General features: G+C 30.9%; 2 protein-coding genes and 2 pseudogenes across 3 annotated transcripts; all 4 read right to left on the bottom strand.

Annotated features, from left to right (window-relative positions):
• Nucleotides 1-1,083: 1,083 nt before the first annotated feature.
• Nucleotides 1,084-1,232, bottom strand: LOC147925381 (small nucleolar RNA U3; annotated as a pseudogene).
• A 283-nt stretch (nt 1,233-1,515) lies between these two features.
• On the bottom strand, nt 1,516-4,039 carry LOC104758948 (tropinone reductase homolog At2g30670-like). Its single transcript, XM_010481918.3, has 5 exons — nt 3,475-4,039; nt 3,153-3,360; nt 2,823-3,039; nt 2,101-2,207; nt 1,516-1,993 (listed from the first exon to the last, which is right to left on the bottom strand). Exons 1-5 carry the CDS (start codon nt 3,537-3,539, stop codon nt 1,802-1,804), a joined length of 789 nt encoding a protein of 262 aa, XP_010480220.1. The 5' UTR covers nt 3,540-4,039; the 3' UTR covers nt 1,516-1,801.
• Nucleotides 4,040-8,134: 4,095 nt separating this feature from the next.
• On the bottom strand, nt 8,135-9,086 carry LOC147925380 (DNA gyrase subunit B, mitochondrial pseudogene; annotated as a pseudogene). Its single transcript, XR_015585015.1, has 3 exons — nt 8,838-9,086; nt 8,629-8,739; nt 8,135-8,269 (listed from the first exon to the last, which is right to left on the bottom strand). The product of XR_015585015.1 is annotated as a DNA gyrase subunit B, mitochondrial pseudogene (transcript).
• A 4,754-nt stretch (nt 9,087-13,840) lies between these two features.
• On the bottom strand, nt 13,841-15,191 carry LOC104758949 (F-box protein VBF). The gene is made up of 3 exons (XM_010481919.2): nt 14,860-15,191; nt 14,647-14,765; nt 13,841-14,523 (listed from the first exon to the last, which is right to left on the bottom strand). Exons 1-3 carry the CDS (start codon nt 15,106-15,108, stop codon nt 14,040-14,042), a joined length of 852 nt encoding a protein of 283 aa, XP_010480221.1. The 5' UTR covers nt 15,109-15,191; the 3' UTR covers nt 13,841-14,039.
• Between the last annotated feature and the right edge of the window lie 3,538 nt (nt 15,192-18,729).

Raw genomic sequence — 18,729 nt, 5'->3', positions numbered from 1 at the left:
TGATTTAAAACCTTTTTCAGTTTGTGTTTGCTTTGTTTGTTTTCTTTAAAGTTGTTGATTAGCTAAGTTGTTACTAAACCAACCTTAGTTTTTGTTTGAGTTTAGATTAAGCATTCTTATGTATTCTTAGGCCCCGATTGGTAACGAATTTTATTTGTGGCTGTAGAGACTTTGACTGTCAAAATTTGGCTGTATAGAATATGGCTGCAGAGACTTTGGTTGTACATAGTTTAACTGTTAAAATCTGGCTGCAGAGACTTTGGTTGTACATAGTTTAACTGTTAAAATCTGATCGTTAAAAAAAAAACTTCATGTGGAGACTTTGACTGAGACTAATATTCTCGGGTACGGTGAGGGGAAAATGTAGATATATATGTGCAGGTGCTGATTCCTTATAGCGTTGGCAATAAGTTTATGGGCCTCGTTATAAGAAAAAGAAGGGCCTATATATGTTGCTCGAAGATAATCGACATTGTTGTAGAGACTTTGACTGTCAAAATTTGACGGTATAGAATATGGCTACAGAGACTTTAGGTGTAGATATTTTAACTGTTAAAATTTGATTGTTAAAAAAAAACTTTAAAAGCTGTGAATGCAATTTTATTAATAACAAAATTGTAAGAAAATACAAAAGTGATGATAAAAATAATAAATTTGTGAAGAGAAGTGGATGTCAAAAGAAATGAAAAAAATGCTGATAATTAATCTATAAAAAAAAGTTTATGCATAAATATATAAAAATTTATAGAGAGTTTTTAATTATGATGGAGAAAGAAAAAAAAGTTTTAAATTTTGTTGGTTTTAAAGCATCATTTTGAAGCTTTAAAAAAAGAGAAATAAAGAAGAAAAAAAATTAAAGTGGCCGTTAAAACTTTAAAAAAGAAAAAAATTATAAAAGTCTGATTGGCAAATAAAATGCTTTAAGACTTTTAAATGCTTTTAAAGTTTTAAAAGCCTTCACCAATCGGAGCCTTAGTAAGTTGAATCGTTGCGAATTTGTGGTTCGATATTAATTGACTAGCTAAAATACTACATCAGCAACCACATTCCAAAGTTTACACCACTTGTATAGGGAGGGGTTGAAACTTGTCAGCTCATACCTTTTTCTACAAGATAGCTTTGGCTCAATTTCACAATCCTACTCATCAACCAAGGTTAAGGGCCTGTCTCCTTAGAAATCAAGGAAACAGAGGTACGAACCTATAGAACAGATCTTGTTCAAGTAAGGTCATCGCATTCCTACTCTTGCTAAATTAAACATGAAAACATCCGTTGACCCTAAATGTACATACCTAACCTTCCTAACTTTCCTTTCTTTTATTAGACATTAGTTTCTATTGTCTTATTTTACTCAAGAATATAGTATGCAATCTTGTTCTATGTCAAAATATTAGATACCTTACATTTTTCATTTGTACAGAGTAAAATGAAAAGATAATATAGTATGAAGATTTCTTGTTGTGAAGAAAGAGAAAAACAAATTTCTAAGAAAATTTGTAGAAAGCTTGTGAGAACTTAGAGGAGAAAGATTTGATATTTGGAGTTTTGGATGAATTATGAAGTAATACATTCAACCCCTTTATTAGTATATCAGAGGGGATTTTCGAGCCCTCATATTTCGACAAACATACGTCGTAAATTTTCTAACACTTGGTGCAAGAGGAAAGACAAAGGCTTGCTTGTACCCATATTGGGTATTAAAGTTTAGGAACATAGTCCTTATTTATTTAATATAGTTTCGAATGGATCAATTTTATCATAGCTCTTGTACGCTGCGTCACCAGCACACACAAGTCTCGGCTCAAGCATGTGGCTTATACGAGAAACCATTGACAGTGAGACCTCCATCCACACAGATGATTTGACCAGTAATATATGAAGCTGCAGGTAGACAGAGAAAAGCCACAAGCGATGCAACCTCTTTTGGCTCTCCAGCGCGACCAAGTGGAGTTCTACTAAACAAACTGTTCTTGTAACCGGCGTCTTCCAAAGCCTGATTTTTTGACAAGATTGTAAGACATAAATAATGAAAACTTTATAATATTAATTAACTGGAATTAAAGTCCCAAAAACAAAAAGCTGGAGAGTTTCATTCATTACAGGTTGAGACATTGCAGTATAAATAAAATTAGGAGCAACAGAGTTCGTTCGTATGCCATCTCTTGCCCATTCACACGCCAAAGTTTTTGCCAGTTGATTCAAAGCTCCTTCACATACCAAAACGAAAAAGATAAACTACGGGACGGTTACGATTCCCAAAGAAAACTAAACTTTATATGAGTGTATATTAGCCCTCTTAGGACAAGTGGACAACCGATCTATTAATCGTTGGGAATAGCTTTTGGAATAAGACTAGTGATCCATCAAAGATAATTAAATAGCTTTAAATTTGTAAGGTTTGTGTATCAATACAAACAAATACCTCTGTAATTTTGTTGTTTAGACAAAAAGTATTTCCAAATATCTCGATCGATGCATCAAATACTATGTTATAAATCTCATATATATGATTTAAGATGAGATCCTAAAACAAAAGATATTTCTGAGTCTAACCATTCTAAGTTCTAACTATTAATTTTGAAATACAACACTAGCTTGATTAAACAACTGAATAACGTAACTCAACATTAAATTCAGTTTTTATATACGTATCTTAATCATATATATATATATATATATATATATATAAAGTTAACGTATCTTTATGTTTCATATATATACAATACTATTATACACTAGTATAATTGAGAATCTCTCTACTGATTAATTTATAGTCAGTCTAATTGAAAATCTCTCTATTGATTAATAGCCCGTGTATGTACCTTTCGTTAAACTATAAATGGATCCGCACTCCATTGATACAACTCCTCCAACAGAAGAAATAAAGATGATACTTCCATACTCAGAAGCTTTAAGGAGAGGATGTGAAAGTTGGCTAAGATGATAAGCAGATTCCAGGTTTGTTGAAATATGGAACGAGAAATCGTCTGCCACATATTCTATTGTTGGCTTTGGACGAGTTAAACCAACGTTGTTCACCTAAGTTGAACAAAAATGAGTTACAAAAATCCTACTATATATGTCATTACTTAGTATTTAGGTATGTTTCCTATATGAATATGATTAGTTTCTTTAAGGTAAGATTAACTTACAAGAATGTTCAGCTTGCCATCAAACAACTTTGAGACGGTTTGCATAAGTGTTTCCCTCTCGGAATGAGAGGATACATCACAGATTGAACCATTCACTTGAAACCCTTTATTTTCCCATTCGCTTAAACTTTGATTGAGCAGTGTTCCAGATATATCGCATACATGGATTCTGGCTCCAAAACTAGCTAGCTCCTCTACTATAGCATGCCTAAATCATTCCACGAAAAGAGAATAGGAATATTAAAAAACATCTTATATATTATTCCAGAACAATGTATCGAAACTCAAAAATATGATATAGCCAGAGAGTAGAAAGACGAACCCGATTCCGCTGGCTCCACCAGTTACAAGAGCTGTCATACCTTCAAGACTCCATCTTTTATCCATTATTTTGTTTGCATGTGAGTATCAATGACTAGAGATACCACATACTATATATAGAGGCAAATTAGTTAAAATAATACTGGCTTAAAATAAAATACTTGCTAATGAGCTTCCGGAGATTGGTTGGAGATACAAGCAGCAATTAAAGAAAGTTGTGAAATTACTTCAAAGCCATTAGAATAATTTTTCATGTTAATTAAAACTTAAGAGACTTTTAAAAATGAGGAATATCCTAAAGTAATACGAAAATAAAATTTATAAATGTTAATATATTTTAATTAATTAAATATATAAAGACTTTTAACATCCCCGGCCGTATACACATTGTAAACCACATAATAAATTAAAATAATAGTTCATTATATTAATGGTTCGTGTACAATGCAATCATCTAAGTTATCTGCTAAATCATATATCTTAGCCCCTAAAAGTTTATAAATATAAGTTGTATCATCGGTACGTACGACCCCACTTTCGAATTTTTTTTAATACATAGGTTAATTAGGTTTGTACTTAGATCAGAAGCCAAAATATATACTGCTAGTTTAGGTGCTTACAGGGGAAAACAAAGAAAATGTATTCTTGCTCGCACGATTTCAGGACGGACTAAAGAAGTAGGGAACGTATCAAATAAGTGATGTGAAAATGAGAAGAAAATATTTAGTGACGACCTGAACATAGATTATCAACATGGTCGGAAAAAGTATTAAGATGCCATACATGATCTTTTCAACGTTGTGCAACTCTCTTTCTTTATAATAAAAATATTTCAGCGTTGGTGGTTCTTTAAAATAGTTGTTCCTTTCTTTGTTTTTCTTGATTTAATTAATAGTGAACTATAATCTATCTCATTAAGCTCTAAGAGGTAGAAACTATTGTTTTTCCTAGAAATATATTTGTACTAACCGCATTTCACAATCTACACCACTTTGTCCTTTGGCTAAATTTCACATTCCTACTCTAAGCATCAGTAAGACATGTGACAACATTAAGACTACTTGTGCCTAATAACCTTCGTCATGATATTAACTCAATGACATTATATGTGCCTAATAAACATTCGTCGATCAAATGTGCCTAACCTTTCTAACATGACATTTGCCTAATAACTAAATGACAAGACATGTGCGTAATAACCTATTAATTATTTTCCTATGGATATACTTGTACTAATCACTATCTACACCACGTTTATAGTGGGGTTGAAAGTTGTCAGCTCATACCATTCCTACAAGGGAGTTTTGACTCAATTTCGCATTGCTACTCTATCATCATTAAGACATGACAATATTGACACACGAAATTTGCGTAAATAACTCTCGTCATGATATATTGATACATTTTCCTCTGTTTTCTAAAACATCTAGTTTTTATTGTATCAGTTTAGTTAGAAATATTTGTTTTACTTCTAGTCAACTCATCTCTTTCATTTGCATTTTTTCAAACAGAAAAAAAATTTACGTTATGAAATGATAAATAGCCTTTACATATACGCCTCTTTTTTGTTTTTTTTCCTCTTTTTATCACTCATCTTCCTTATTTGTGGGTTGGATTGATGCGTACGTAATACCGAACAATAAAAAGGTGGTTTTGCTATCTTGGTCCAATCAGTCATATAAAGACATATTAAAATTTAAAAGCCAATCGAGACGCATTGATTAAAGGCACTAGGAGGCTAACAACTAACTGTTACTGTTAAATCCCGTCAATTAGAATCTGATCATATAAAGCTTAAGGATAAAAACAGCGAATTTCGATAGATGTCATTAATTAGAGGAAAGTAGATTAAGGCCCTGTTCGTTTGGTGAACTAGACAAAATATCAAGATGCAGTATCTGGACGCAACATTTAGATGATGTTCGTTTGTGTTATTGGTTCATGTATCTATAAATTGTATCTCGATTCAATTATGTTTGTTTTGTAATTTGATATCTATATCTGGATACAATATATGTAAAATACTAAAAAGCCCTTTATTTTATGTTGAATATGTTTTAGTGGTTTAAATTTACTTATGTTTTTTTGCTCATTTTCATATATATTAAATAAATATTTAAAAATTAGATTTTGTATTTTTGGTAGAAAAACAAAATTTTGCAGTTTTGGCGGGAAAACAAGATTTTGCGAGTTTGGCGAGAAAATAAAATTTTGCATTTTTTTGCCGAAAAACGTAATTTTGCGGTTTTGGTGGAAAAATAGATTTTGTGGTTTTGGCAGAAAAACGAGATTTTGCGATTTTGGCGGAAAAACGAGATTTTGACGGGAAAACATAATTTTGCGGTTTTGACGGGGAAAAAAAGATTTTGCGGTTTTGGCGGGAAAACGAGATTTTGCGGTTTTAGCGGGAAAACGAGATTTCGTGAGTTTGGCGGGAAACATAACTTTGCGGTTTTGACGGGAAAACATAATTTTGCATTTTTCGCGGGAAAACGTAATTTGCGGTTTGACGGGAAACGTAACTATGCGGTTTTGACGGGAAAACGTAATTTTTCGGTTTTGGCGGGAAAACGAGTTTTCATGTTTTGTGTTTTTGGTAGGAAAACAAGATTTTGCAGTTTGACGGGAAAAGCGAAATTTTGCGGTTTTGGCGGGAAAACGAGATTTTGCGGTTTTAGAGAAAAATGAGATTTTGCAGGTTGGTGGGTGAAGAATTGGAATTTTAGAGTTGTATGTATATTAGAATTGAGAAAAAAATATTTTGTAATTATTTAATTAAAATAGGTGTATTTTTAACTTTCACAAATTATGGATGAGTTTACCTCATCCAAACTCTCTAAAAAATCTCATCCAGAAATTCAGTTTTTTTGGATGAGTTTTTAAAATGTATCCAGATATTGTATCTAGATGAGTTCCTAATTGTTACTAAACGAACAATAATAAACATTTGCATCCAGATATTGCATCTGGTTCACTAAAGGAATATGACCTAAGAGAAACAATACATCTAAAGGTTTGGACGTTGTCAACATATGGACTGGCTGATTACTTCGAAAAGACCCGTAGGTTCGAACATAAAACAATCAAACCGTACAAATAAGAAAATCTAATGGAGGCTTAATTGTACTGGCAAATGCAAACACCTCATAATCAACGTCATTATTACACATTTAATGTTTATTAACTATCTTTATATTAGTAAAAGAAAAATACAACTTCTCCCTATACCAATAATGCCCTTGCAACTTAGTTTAGAGTTCAAAGTCATTAAGGATATATTAGTCAGAAATTTAATAATTGGAACAATTTGTTACAATTACCCAAAATTTGACAATTGGATACTTAATAATCAGATCCAAAATGGTCCATACTAGGCATGACCAAAATTAAACCGTAATCGTATTTTGGACTGTAACCAGACCGTATCCGAAATGTAACCAGACTGTAACCGTATAAATGGTTTAAAACCGTAACCGTTAACCGTAAATATATGGTTAAATTATATTAACCATAACCGTTAATTAACCGTAACTATATCAAAACCGTTGGTTAACCGTATAGTTAAACTGTAATTTGTTAACCGTAACCGTTTTAAAAACATAATAAACTATAATAACAATTATTTATTTAATATGAATCATATGATATGAAGAAATATGAGTACAATAAAAGAACATATTAATTATAAATAAATAATATCAATTATATTATATCATCAAATAATATCAACCGTATTTTATTATCAAATAACCGTAATTGTATATAACTGTAACCGCTTCAACCAGAACTGTATTTAACCGTAACCGTTTAACCGTTTATTAAACGGTTATGGTTAAGGTTAAACAAAATTTCTAACCGTAACCGGTGGTTAATTAACTGTAACAGTGATAACCATAACCGTGGTCATACCTAGTCCATAATAGATATTATCCTTTTATTAATTTTAATTAATTTAATAAGCATTTAGCATTTAAAAGAGGTTTCCCAAAACTGTTACTGGAAAGTCCTATATTTTTGGAAACAATAATTACGAAATTAATAATTAACCAATATTTATGGAAATCGATTAATATTGTTACCATAAAACCAAAATTATTAAATTTGAAATTGTTCTAATGTAAACATATTTAATTTAGTTATATATGTTAAGATATTTATGGAAATCTAATTTAATATTATTAACAAATCATTCTTTATTTTAGATTTTTAAAATTTTCTTAACAAAAGTATTGTAATTAATTCGGATTAATACGAATATATATATATATATATATATATATATGTTACACACTTTCCTTAAACAAAAAAAATAAAACAAATTATATATCAAATTACTACAAATTACATTTACATTACAACCAAAATCAGAACTGCTTGAATAAAACACGCTAAAAGGGGGATATGCAACTTAATATTTTAAGGATTTTTTAGGATTTTAATATTTTAGAATTTTGAAAAATTTAGGAAAATTTTAGGAGATTTGATTGTGTTTTAGAGTTTTTATCTTTAAAAAAAAAAAAATGAGATGTGATTCTATGAGATTTTATTAGTCTCTTCTTCTTTTTCTTCTTGAAGAAATCCCTTCTGAATTTGCATCTGAGCACCTGGTACAAAAATGCAGACAAAATATCAATTTTGTGGGTCTAGTAAACCCAGACAGATTATCTTGTGACAGAGTACGAGTTGGATAATATAAGCATGTATTTAGTAGGAAAAACAATATACCATTGAAGGGCAACGTCCACGGTGGCACCATTTATCTCTTTCTTGAAACCCAGCACGTCATGAATGGGATTCTAAACAAAAGAATTGTCAGCATTATATTTCATGTAAGCGTAGGAATAAGAAAGAAGTATAATAATTTATGATATAGGAGATACTCATGCTAAGAGTTCACTTATGTATAAATTGAGTTCATAATAGTCCATAAACATGTGGGCTAGATCCCTTAGTAATCATCAAATTCGAGAGTGGTACTCAACATATCTTGTCGCTTAAGTTAGCAGAAAAATACATTGAGTGATACCACCACATTGATGCATCACAGATCATTTCACAGAACCTTTTCAAAATTCTAGTCATCTTAGCCTGCTTAAATAAAGAATCAGATAGGCTTCGTATACATCAAACGTGATTTTGATGAGTAGATTCTCACCTTATCAGTATTTAGCCAGCTAACATATTCAGTTAATCCTCCAGCAAAATAATATTCAGTATATTGGTTCTTTTCAAGATCATCATCCTCCTTTTTCAGAGTGATGGTAACCTGCAAACAAAAATACACCGCAATTCGTTATGAAAATAGAATCATACAACAATGTGAATTGTCATGTCTTGATGAAAAGTTGTCATGGTTGATCTCACCTTTGTACGATTCAGAAATGCAAGCTCCCTAATTCGTCCAGCAATGGTGTTATGGTCGAATTCAATTGCCGTTGTGAATACTGAAAAATAGTTCATGTGATCACGAGAACAAAGAGAATGTGAAGTGTGATCAAGAAGCCGATATATTGTCTTATCAGTAAGCTAGAGTTGAAGGAGTGGATGGATCATTGTTAGAGGATGGATCTTTCATCTACTATTTTTTTCTAACAAAATCCTTTAAAATTCTACCTCAAAAGGTAGGATTTTGTTACTCATATTTATCAACTAAAAACAAAGAAAAGTCTTGCAAAATCATTTAAAGTAGCATTCTTAAATTTTTTTTGATATTTTGAATAACAGTAGATTTCAAGTAAGTTTTATAAATCCATGATTGAATAACAAGATATTTTAGATCATTTTAAATGATTTTACATAAATTTCAAATTGAATAACATAGGATTTTAAAAGATTTTAAAAAATCATCAATTGAATAACAAGTGATTTTATGAATACTCTAGAATCTTTCAAATATCTAGTTGAATTCCCCCCTCTAAGTTATATAACTTACATACTCTAATTCACAAATTCAATTATTCCAAGTATAAAAGTATACACAATTTCAACTAAAATCATTTTAATCTTTTGATATAAATATGTGATTCCTTACTCAAACCAAATATATATGTGATTGATCACAAATATATGATTTAATGTAATCGACTACACAATAATGAAATAAATATGTAACATATTTTCAATTCGTTCTGACAAATATCCGTAAATATTTGTATGTGTTGTAGTGAAGGTCTCGTCCTAGTTTTAATAAAAATGTTGTCACATGTGATTTGGATTTAAATGCGAGTGCCCACGACGTGGACTCCACGTAGTCATGCGCATTTGGGTATCCGATCAGATTCAGGTTTAGATGTTCGGCTTTTCGAATGTAGAGATATAAAATCAGATTGGGTATTTTATAATATCGGGTCGGGTTCGGATTGGGTGCTTTCGGGTTCGGGTAATTTTGGGTATACCCGAACTCAAAAAAATAAAAAACCAAAAAAAATTAACTTCTACCTCTCTCTTATTTGTCTCCCTATTCATCTCTCTCTTCTTCAGCCAAAAACCTTAGATTTGTTCATCCATGGCCACCACATATCTATTGTAAATTATATGATATGATTCATATTTATCTTTATTTCCGACCTTAGACCATGTAGAATGGTTTTTTCTTTCAACACCCTCCACCTCAATTTTTAATACTCCACATCATTTTCTCTTTCTTCCTCCTAATCATTCAACACCCAAATCAATTTAACTTTTCCAATAGTTTTTTTTATAATAAAATTCAACATCTTAACCCACTATTTTCACTTTATATTTTTATTTTTACTTAATTTGAAAACGACACATTTCTAGTAATTTAAAAATAATAAAAGTTACATTATTATTTTTCTATAGTTAAATTCATAAAATTAATTTATTGAATTTTATACTTTTAGCTAATATTTTAATATAACAAAATTAAAAATTATTATTATTAAAACAAATAAAATTGTACAAACTTCAAATTCGGAAAATACAAACACACAATACAGCTAACAAAACGTACATAACTTATTTAGTACAATTATCTTAACTTAAATCACACTCAGAAATTTAAAAACCTTTTTAATCATAGAAAATCCCGAAATTCTCCCATATGTGTTTGACTAGATCTGCTTGCAATTCATGATGGACATTTGAATCACGTAATTGACATCTAGCACGCACATGATTTGCAAAAGAATCGATTTTTTTAAATGTCCAAATGAAACAAAATAGTCTCTATATATAGATTTTAAAAAAATTATGAATTTTGATATAAAATTTGATACAAATTTCTTTTTTTTAAAAACTGATTACAACCAAATAATTGAGTATTAAATAATTAAGAGGAGATAAAAAAAAACACAAAAATCTGGATAACCAATAGGAAAATAACAGATAAAAAGAAAAAAAAACCTTCTCTCACCACTCTATTCAATCACAAGCGATATCACTGAAGACACCACTTCCTATGCATTGGTTGAATGTATTCAACTCAAATGAATCCACGTCGATTTTTTTTTATTCAACAGCCTCGTTGGAGACATTAAACTGTTAGAAAAAAAGATTCAACAAGCCCATTGTTGATAGTCTTACTCACTACTCAAACCCAACAAACTATCACTCTTTATTTTTGTAAATTTGTTTGTCATGTTTCTTGTAAAATTGATTTGGGTAATGAAAATAATAAATCGATTATGGATTTTGCAGTTCTTTTGTTGATTGAGAAAGGAAAAAATAAGTCAATTAAGAATTTTAGAATACATATATATTTATATATTGGTAAATATTTAATGTTCTCATATTAGAACATAATAACTAAAATGGCAAAATGGTTTGTGATGCACAAATAAATACTAAAGGTACTAGGCTCAAATCCACTTATATGTATTTTTGTACTTAATTTCGGATTTATTCTGATCTTCTTCGGGTATCAGGTAATACCCGAACCCGATCGGCGATCGGATATCCAAATCTCAGAAGAACTAGTTATTTCGGGTCGGGTTTGGGTTTTGGATTCGGTTAAAATGCTCAGGCCTAACTCCACGTCTAAAGGCTTTTGCAATTATATGTTTCCTTTGCCGAATCTTCTTTCATAAACTAATAATGGTAATTTGACAATAGATTACACTTAATTCTCTGCCTAAACATAACTCCAATTTGTACTTAAAATTTATAACTCGAATTATAAAATGAAGAGCTTAAGAGGTGTGGTTGTTTTGGATATTGGGATATATAGATAGGGCATCTCCAATAGGGGTGTCAATCGGGCTAGCCCGACATGGTCTGGTCCGGCCCAAAACTTGTAAAGTTCGCATATGTTTGAGTCCAGCCTTGTCTGGGCCGAAATATTTTTAAGCCTATATTTTAAATCTTGGTCCAGTCCTAACAGGACGATAGGGCTTTTTGGGTTTTTCTGGGTTATAAGTTTATAAAATGTCTAAAAAAGTAATGTTTAAATATGCACTATAAAACAAATCAATCAAAATATAAATAACTCATCTATATCTACTAAAACCAACTTAATTTAAAAGAAATAATTTAAAACCAAAATTTTTTAATACTTTAACCAAATAAAACAATATCTAATTCGTATAAAATATCAAAGATAAAGTTTTTAAAAGAATTAAGTAAGATTATTAAGTAAATATGAAAACTATGATTAGAGTTTTAAACTTTATTTACAATAAATTATTAATCCAATATTGCAATCAAACAAAAATATAAACAAAAAATATACAAATATATTCGTTTAAGGGATTTTTGGGCCGGGCCAAACCTAATCGGGGTAAACATGAAAAACTCTATAGTCCGAACGATCTAATGTTTTCAGGACATATATATTCTCAGTATTTTTCAGGTTCGGGATGGACCAGCCTGTGGGCTTTAGCACTAACGGATATACCTAAATATAATGGAATGAAAAAGTCACCAATAGAGTCACTAAACACTTAAGTCAGAAATTCAGAATGACCCACTCAGGTAAGATTGTACGTTGTCTTTAATGTTCACAATAATTCAGGTCAAATTCATTTTTTGAGAAACACGAGTTTGCTCTTTTTCTCTTCCCCGAGTTCACCCTAGCCGTCGCCTAAAAAACAAGTTTTCGTTTGCCCTCTCTGGTGACCGGTGCTCCTCGTTGTAGATGTGAGAGGGCTCAATTGCTCTATATTTCATTTGTTTTCGCTTATTAGTGTCGCCTCGGCTAGATGTGGTGGATCGATTGGGTGGTTAGTTTGATCAGCGATTGAGACGGTCTTCATAGTGAGTGTTACTCGACGGTCTTTTGAGCGTTTGTTCGACCTCTCCCGGCTGTTTCAGGAGAAACCTCTTTTGCCTTTGTCAGATCCGGCGTTTTCTTTTGTGTCCATGGGTTCTTGTTGTCTCTTTTTTGAGTAAGCTGACTTTCTCGCCTTTTCCCTGTTCCGTTTAGCTAGGTTTATGTTTTTAGTGTTGTAGTTGTGTTTGAAGTTTGGCCTATGATTGGGGAGTCTTGTAGTTTGGTTAGAGTTTCGATCTTGGGTTTTGTCATTGCGGTAGGAGAGGTCATTGTTGGGTTTTGTGGTTACAAGTTGATGGTTTTAATTCTGGAGTTAGTAGTTCCATGGTATCTTGACCCTTCCCTTCGTTTGCTTTCGTTCGTGTGCTTCTCGTCGTCTTGCAGCCGCTTGTGTTGTTTGGTTGCGATTGCGTTTTATCTGCCCAACCTTTGTCTCGTTCATCACCCTTGGTCTTCTTTTCCAGCCTTTGATTCACCTAGCTATGGTTGATTCCCTTTCTAAGCTTAGGCTTCGGTTTGTTAGAAGTTATGCTAGTCTTAGTTGTTTACAGTTGGCTCTTCTCTTGGTTGTTTGTTCGTTGTGGTTGATAACTTCTTCATTCCTTCATCGTGCTCTTTTGAGTTTGGTTTTATCGAGAGATTAGGCTGCGCTCCTTGTCATTGCTTTGCATATCTGTTGAGATCTGATTGCTTTTTGTAAGGCTTTTACACAGACGATTCTGGACGTTGTTGTCGTCATCGTCGCATTCGGAAATGTTTCGAGTCTTTGCTTGTCGGGTTATGAAATCTTTGGTTCTGTTTCTAGAGATTGGTTCTCATCATGATAGGAGGTGGTTGTTCTTAGCTTGGGATTGGCCGTGGGCATCCTTGTTGTTCTCATCCAAGTGTTTAGGGAGAAGAGTTAATCTTGCAGCCTAAGACTAGTGGATTGTGTAAGGGGTTATGCCTTGTTGCCTAATTCTTTATTTTAAGGGTTCATAATTTTTTTGGGTTTAATTTCTCTACTCTGTAATTTTTACCTTAGTTTCGTTTTAAGTCCCTGGAAACTTATGTTTGTTCGTCGACTTAGTATAAAATAGTTTCCGCCAACTGATACTATAAATAGTTTCTCTATTTTGGGCTTTAGACTCTGAGAATATTTTTATTTTCCGCCGACTAAATTGTAATTCACCATGTATCATTCCAAGTTTTATAGTATCAGTTGACAAAAAAAAAAAAAAAAAAAAAAAAAACTGTTCACAATAATACACAAATAAATAAATAAAATCAGTTTCTTCCGTTCTTTTAACAGTTCGCATATCGTGAGACTTCAGGGCGTAGCTTTTAGCATCTTGATCTTAGTTCAGGGATTCAGGTCTGACTTCAATACCATCGATCACAATGCCACCTTTTAGTTGATACCCTTTTACCTCCGTGAGACTCATAATGATCTCATCATCTTCTCCTTCTCGTGTCTCAAACTCTCCTAACTCAATCTCCATCCACCCGTCGTCTCTACCTTTCGGCTCTCTCCTTTTCCCGTCCCCGCTAACCGCCTCAACTGTCGTGGCCATTCGCTCTTCTCGGTTTCCGTAAAACAGCCGCTTCATTTGTTGTTTCTTCTCATCCAAGCAACATAGATAAGTTGCACTATTACTATCTTGACCATTCTTGGATTTAACTGAAGTCTCCGCCGGAACTAGGTCTAGTCCGTAAGCGCCTTTGGTTACTTTCATTATCAGATATGCTCCGTATCTTGTGTTCGGTGATAAAACTCCGGTTTGGATTTTACCAATGATTTCCAATCGATCAGTTGTTATAAGTTCGGCTGACTCTGAAAATCTGAAAATTTTAAAATATATATTTAGTAATAATTATTTGGAAGTGAAACATTTACTATACATGTACACTAAGCAATAAGCATAATTAAATAGTCATTTTGAGAAAAGATATTAAAAATTTGACCTAGAATCTGAGACATTGCTCCAAGACCAGTAAGATGAATGGTCACTATGAGTTATGGACATATCTCTTGCTGATAAAATGTAGGAAATTTTCCCCGAAAATTTATTGATCTTGAATAGCTGAAGTTGCATCATATAAGAAAATATTATTAGTTCAAGTAGACTAAAACAGAAGTCCTTGTTTATACCTTAAATTAACTCATATAAAACGAACCTTTCGAGCATTGTCGATGAGAATGGAATCGCAGAAACATCGATAAATCTCCTTTTTCGACAAGAAACTTTGATGATGGTCAGTAGATTGAGAGAGTAGGCCTTTGTAACCGGAAGGTAGAAATTTTTCCCATACGAAGTCGGAGTCTCCGGCTAACCGGAAAACCGAAGAGACCTCCGACGACGATAATACATCTGCTGGAGAAGTGAAGGCAAGAATATTGGCTACGCATGCTTCTGGTAACATCATCTTCTTCTTTGTTCTGGTCAAATAATTTTAAGAAAGAGAACGGTACTGAGTTTTCAGAATTTTGTTTTCTGGTTATGGGATTTGATTTGATTTTTGTAAGTTGTAACTATATATAGTGATGTTTGGCATATTTCTACTGACCATTTTGGACCAATGGTCAAATATATCGATTTAAATATTAAAGCGTTTGCCAAAAGTAAAAGATTGGCATTCCAAAAGAGAAAGTTCACGCGCAAGAGGAAATTGTGCTATATGTACGTTGACAATTAAAACGTTTAAGAGACTTGTGAGTTACGAGACCAAATATAATACGAGACCAAGTATATTTTAATTTGTTAACAGTTCCGTATTTAAAACCAAACAATCTTGAGGATAAAATAAAAAAATAAAAAATTCACATCAACTCTAAAATGGTTTTTTTTTTTTTTCCTCAACTCTAAAATGGTTTATACAAGACCGATACCTCTTTTGGAGTTGTTCTAGCTTAGATCAGATATTCAGATTGGTCAGATTGAATCCCCAGATTATATTCTTTTAGATGCAAGTAAAGTTATGATTGATAAATTTATTAAAATTTGTTTCTCAAAAAAAAAAAAAAAAGTAAAGTTATGATTTATTTGACAATCTTTTGTAACAAAACGTTTTAATGAAATTTAGTATATACCAGAAGAAGGGGACATCAGTTAAAGAACTATAGTATTGTATGTTTCGGGAGTTGAGAAATACGGATTATGACAAGTTCAACAATACTTATGTTGATCAAGCAATCAATAACTCAATCGGTAAAAACTCTAAACAAAGTTAAAAGATTGTCAGTGCATGTGACATTTAGAAGGAGATCATATAAAATGTTTTGGTCTTTGGTTCGAAAAGATGTACAAACCTGATCAAGAATTCAACTAGTTGTACACGTTCTATTTGAAAAATTTGTTAAATTTTTCCTCGTTGTTTCCTAAGGAAACAAAGGACGTTTAAACGCGTCGGTGATGACTTTTGTTAAAATTAACTAGTGTTGACGTACGTCTTATTATATAAGATCAATACCGATACGCCGGTGGTAATTCTCATTTATCTATGTTAAACAAAAGATGCCTCGTGAATTTGTTGAGTTTTCCCTTTTTAGTCACAAAGCGAAAGTGTTATTATTGGACAAGTGATCTAATATAATCAAACATTCTATGCATGTCAAAATAGATTAATTAACTAATCAGTTATATCCTCATCTATTAAGATAGTTTATCTTTTACGACATACTATACAGTTTTGATATCTTAAAAAGTTAGAAGTTTTAAATATTCTTATCTAACAAATTAACTAAAAGAATCCACTACAAAAAAAAATGAAGAAACTTTCTGAATTTAGATAATACAACACTGAAATTTTACATTTGGTTAATCATAAATTAATAAATTCACATATTTACATATCCATATTTGCAAGTGTAGTTGTGTATGATATTACACTTTCGTTTATTAAAACTAAATATTATGATTGAGACTACTAATATATATATACTAGATTAGGATCCGCATGTGCGAATTTTAAATCTGTCCAATAAAACAAAGTTTATAAGAATATATTAATATTTTGTTATAAGTGAAATATATTTTCCAGAAGTAAATATACAAATATTTTTACTTAATTTTTTTTTTACTTTAATATATTAATTTATATTTTTCTATTCTAAAAATAATTATTACAATAATCTAAAGCTAAATTATCAGCCACCAAAATTTTTTCAAATATTCGTAATATTACTATTGTCAAATTTCGAAAACGTTCCACAACTTATTCACAAAATGTTTAACTTCATCAAAGCGTCATCTTATTAACATCCACATACAATTTTACTTAATGTTTTACCACTAATAATGTATTCTTATACCCAAAAATATTTAATTGTTATAGTATGCTCTTTATCACCATCTATAAAATGTCTCTATAAACAATTAAACCAATTTTCGTCCTTTTACTTTCACTTTGATATAGTTCTTTTCACCACTAAAATTTATTTGTGATAATTTCATTAACACTAAAATTGTTTACTTAAAAAATATTTTGGAATAAAAAAATATATCTACACAATTGCAATGTTATGACCGACCCAATAAAATTTGAAAAATTGAAAGACAATTAACTTGAAATAATTTTAAAAAATATATATAGTATATAATTTTTTATATTATTAAATAAATATTGATGTTACATATCCTTAACAGCCGATAAAAAAACATATCACTAACTCAAAGAAAATATATATATATATTTAATTTTGAATCAACATGAATTTTTTATTAGAAAATCAAATTTAACTAAAATCTTAAAATACTACGACATAATTATATTAAAATATTAAAAAAGAAATAAACAAATATTGATGATACATAAATTTCCTTTTTACAATAGGTTTAGAATTTTTACTTTTTTGTTTTTATTTAATTATTTTAGTAAATTTAGAACTGACACGTGTCAAAATTTTATCGCTATTTGACATGTGTCACAATTTTATTAATGAGTAATTTTGAAAACCAAAATTTATATTAATAAAATATAATATATTGGCTTCTCGTAATTGGTGATATACCATTATTTATTTGAGCAAAAATCTCCGAAACAATTGTCAAAATTGATGATATACACTTTTTAGTTTTTAGAGTTGGACACTGCAATACACGTACAGAATAAGAAACTAAATTAGAGGCAAGAGACTACGAGTTATTTTTTCGAATATATAAAATATAGAACTTTAGTTTTTTTTTTCTATATACCATTAGATATTTTTCTTATCACACCACTTGTTTTTGAGAAATAATAGAATAACCTCTTAATTCAAGTTTGGTTGGGTTGAAAGCTAACGGAAGGAATTTTTATATCACGCTATAAATTTTATTTCCAATGGTTGAAATTATTGTTTTTAATATCCGAAGTCTCATTCAATCGCATTCGATATTTTTAATACGAAATTGAGAAGTGACAATTTACGACGAAGAAGAAAATGCCAAGGCTAATTTAAGGTGTTTATCTAAGCATCGAACAACAAAAAAAAAAAAATTAAGGTGTTGGAGTTGCATATTTCCAAAAGTCCTTATTATATTGACTATCATTATGACAAATATAGACTATTATTACATTGTACAAAACAACTCAAGTATTTTCAAAGATAAAATTTTCAAAAACCACAAAAACAAAAAGAAAGACAGAAATGAACCCGCACACAAATATCTAAATCTCCAAATTAGATTGTAAAATTTTATGATTCGTATTTTCTTTCTTTTAGTATCATCTTTTTTTTTTTTTTTTTTTGGACAAATCTTTTAGTATCATCTAAGTTAACATGTTTAAGATATTGTTTTTGCTGTTGGCCGGAACCCCAAATACATTGGCGATTGCCTTAAAGTCATCATTACCCAATTTGACAAATTACTAGTATATTTTTTCTTGGTTATTTCCGGAAAAGAATGACATTATAGTAGTCGTTACAGTGAATTCAACTAGTGTTTGACTGTTGACAAATCATGCGCCATTGCGTTTGACCATATATAACACGGTGGGTCGGGTTACTTTAGCCCCTCCTTTTGGAAGGTTGACTCCTTGAAGCGAACATAACTTTTGTACCTTGTA

Source organism: Camelina sativa, chromosome 16, assembly GCF_030686135.1.
Source record: "Camelina sativa cultivar CO46 ecotype springtype chromosome 16, ASM3068613v1".
Lineage (NCBI taxonomy): Eukaryota > Viridiplantae > Streptophyta > Magnoliopsida > Brassicales > Brassicaceae > Camelina > Camelina sativa.
The sequence above is the reverse complement of the archived record's forward strand: the minus strand, read 5'-3'. Positions and strand labels throughout refer to the sequence as shown.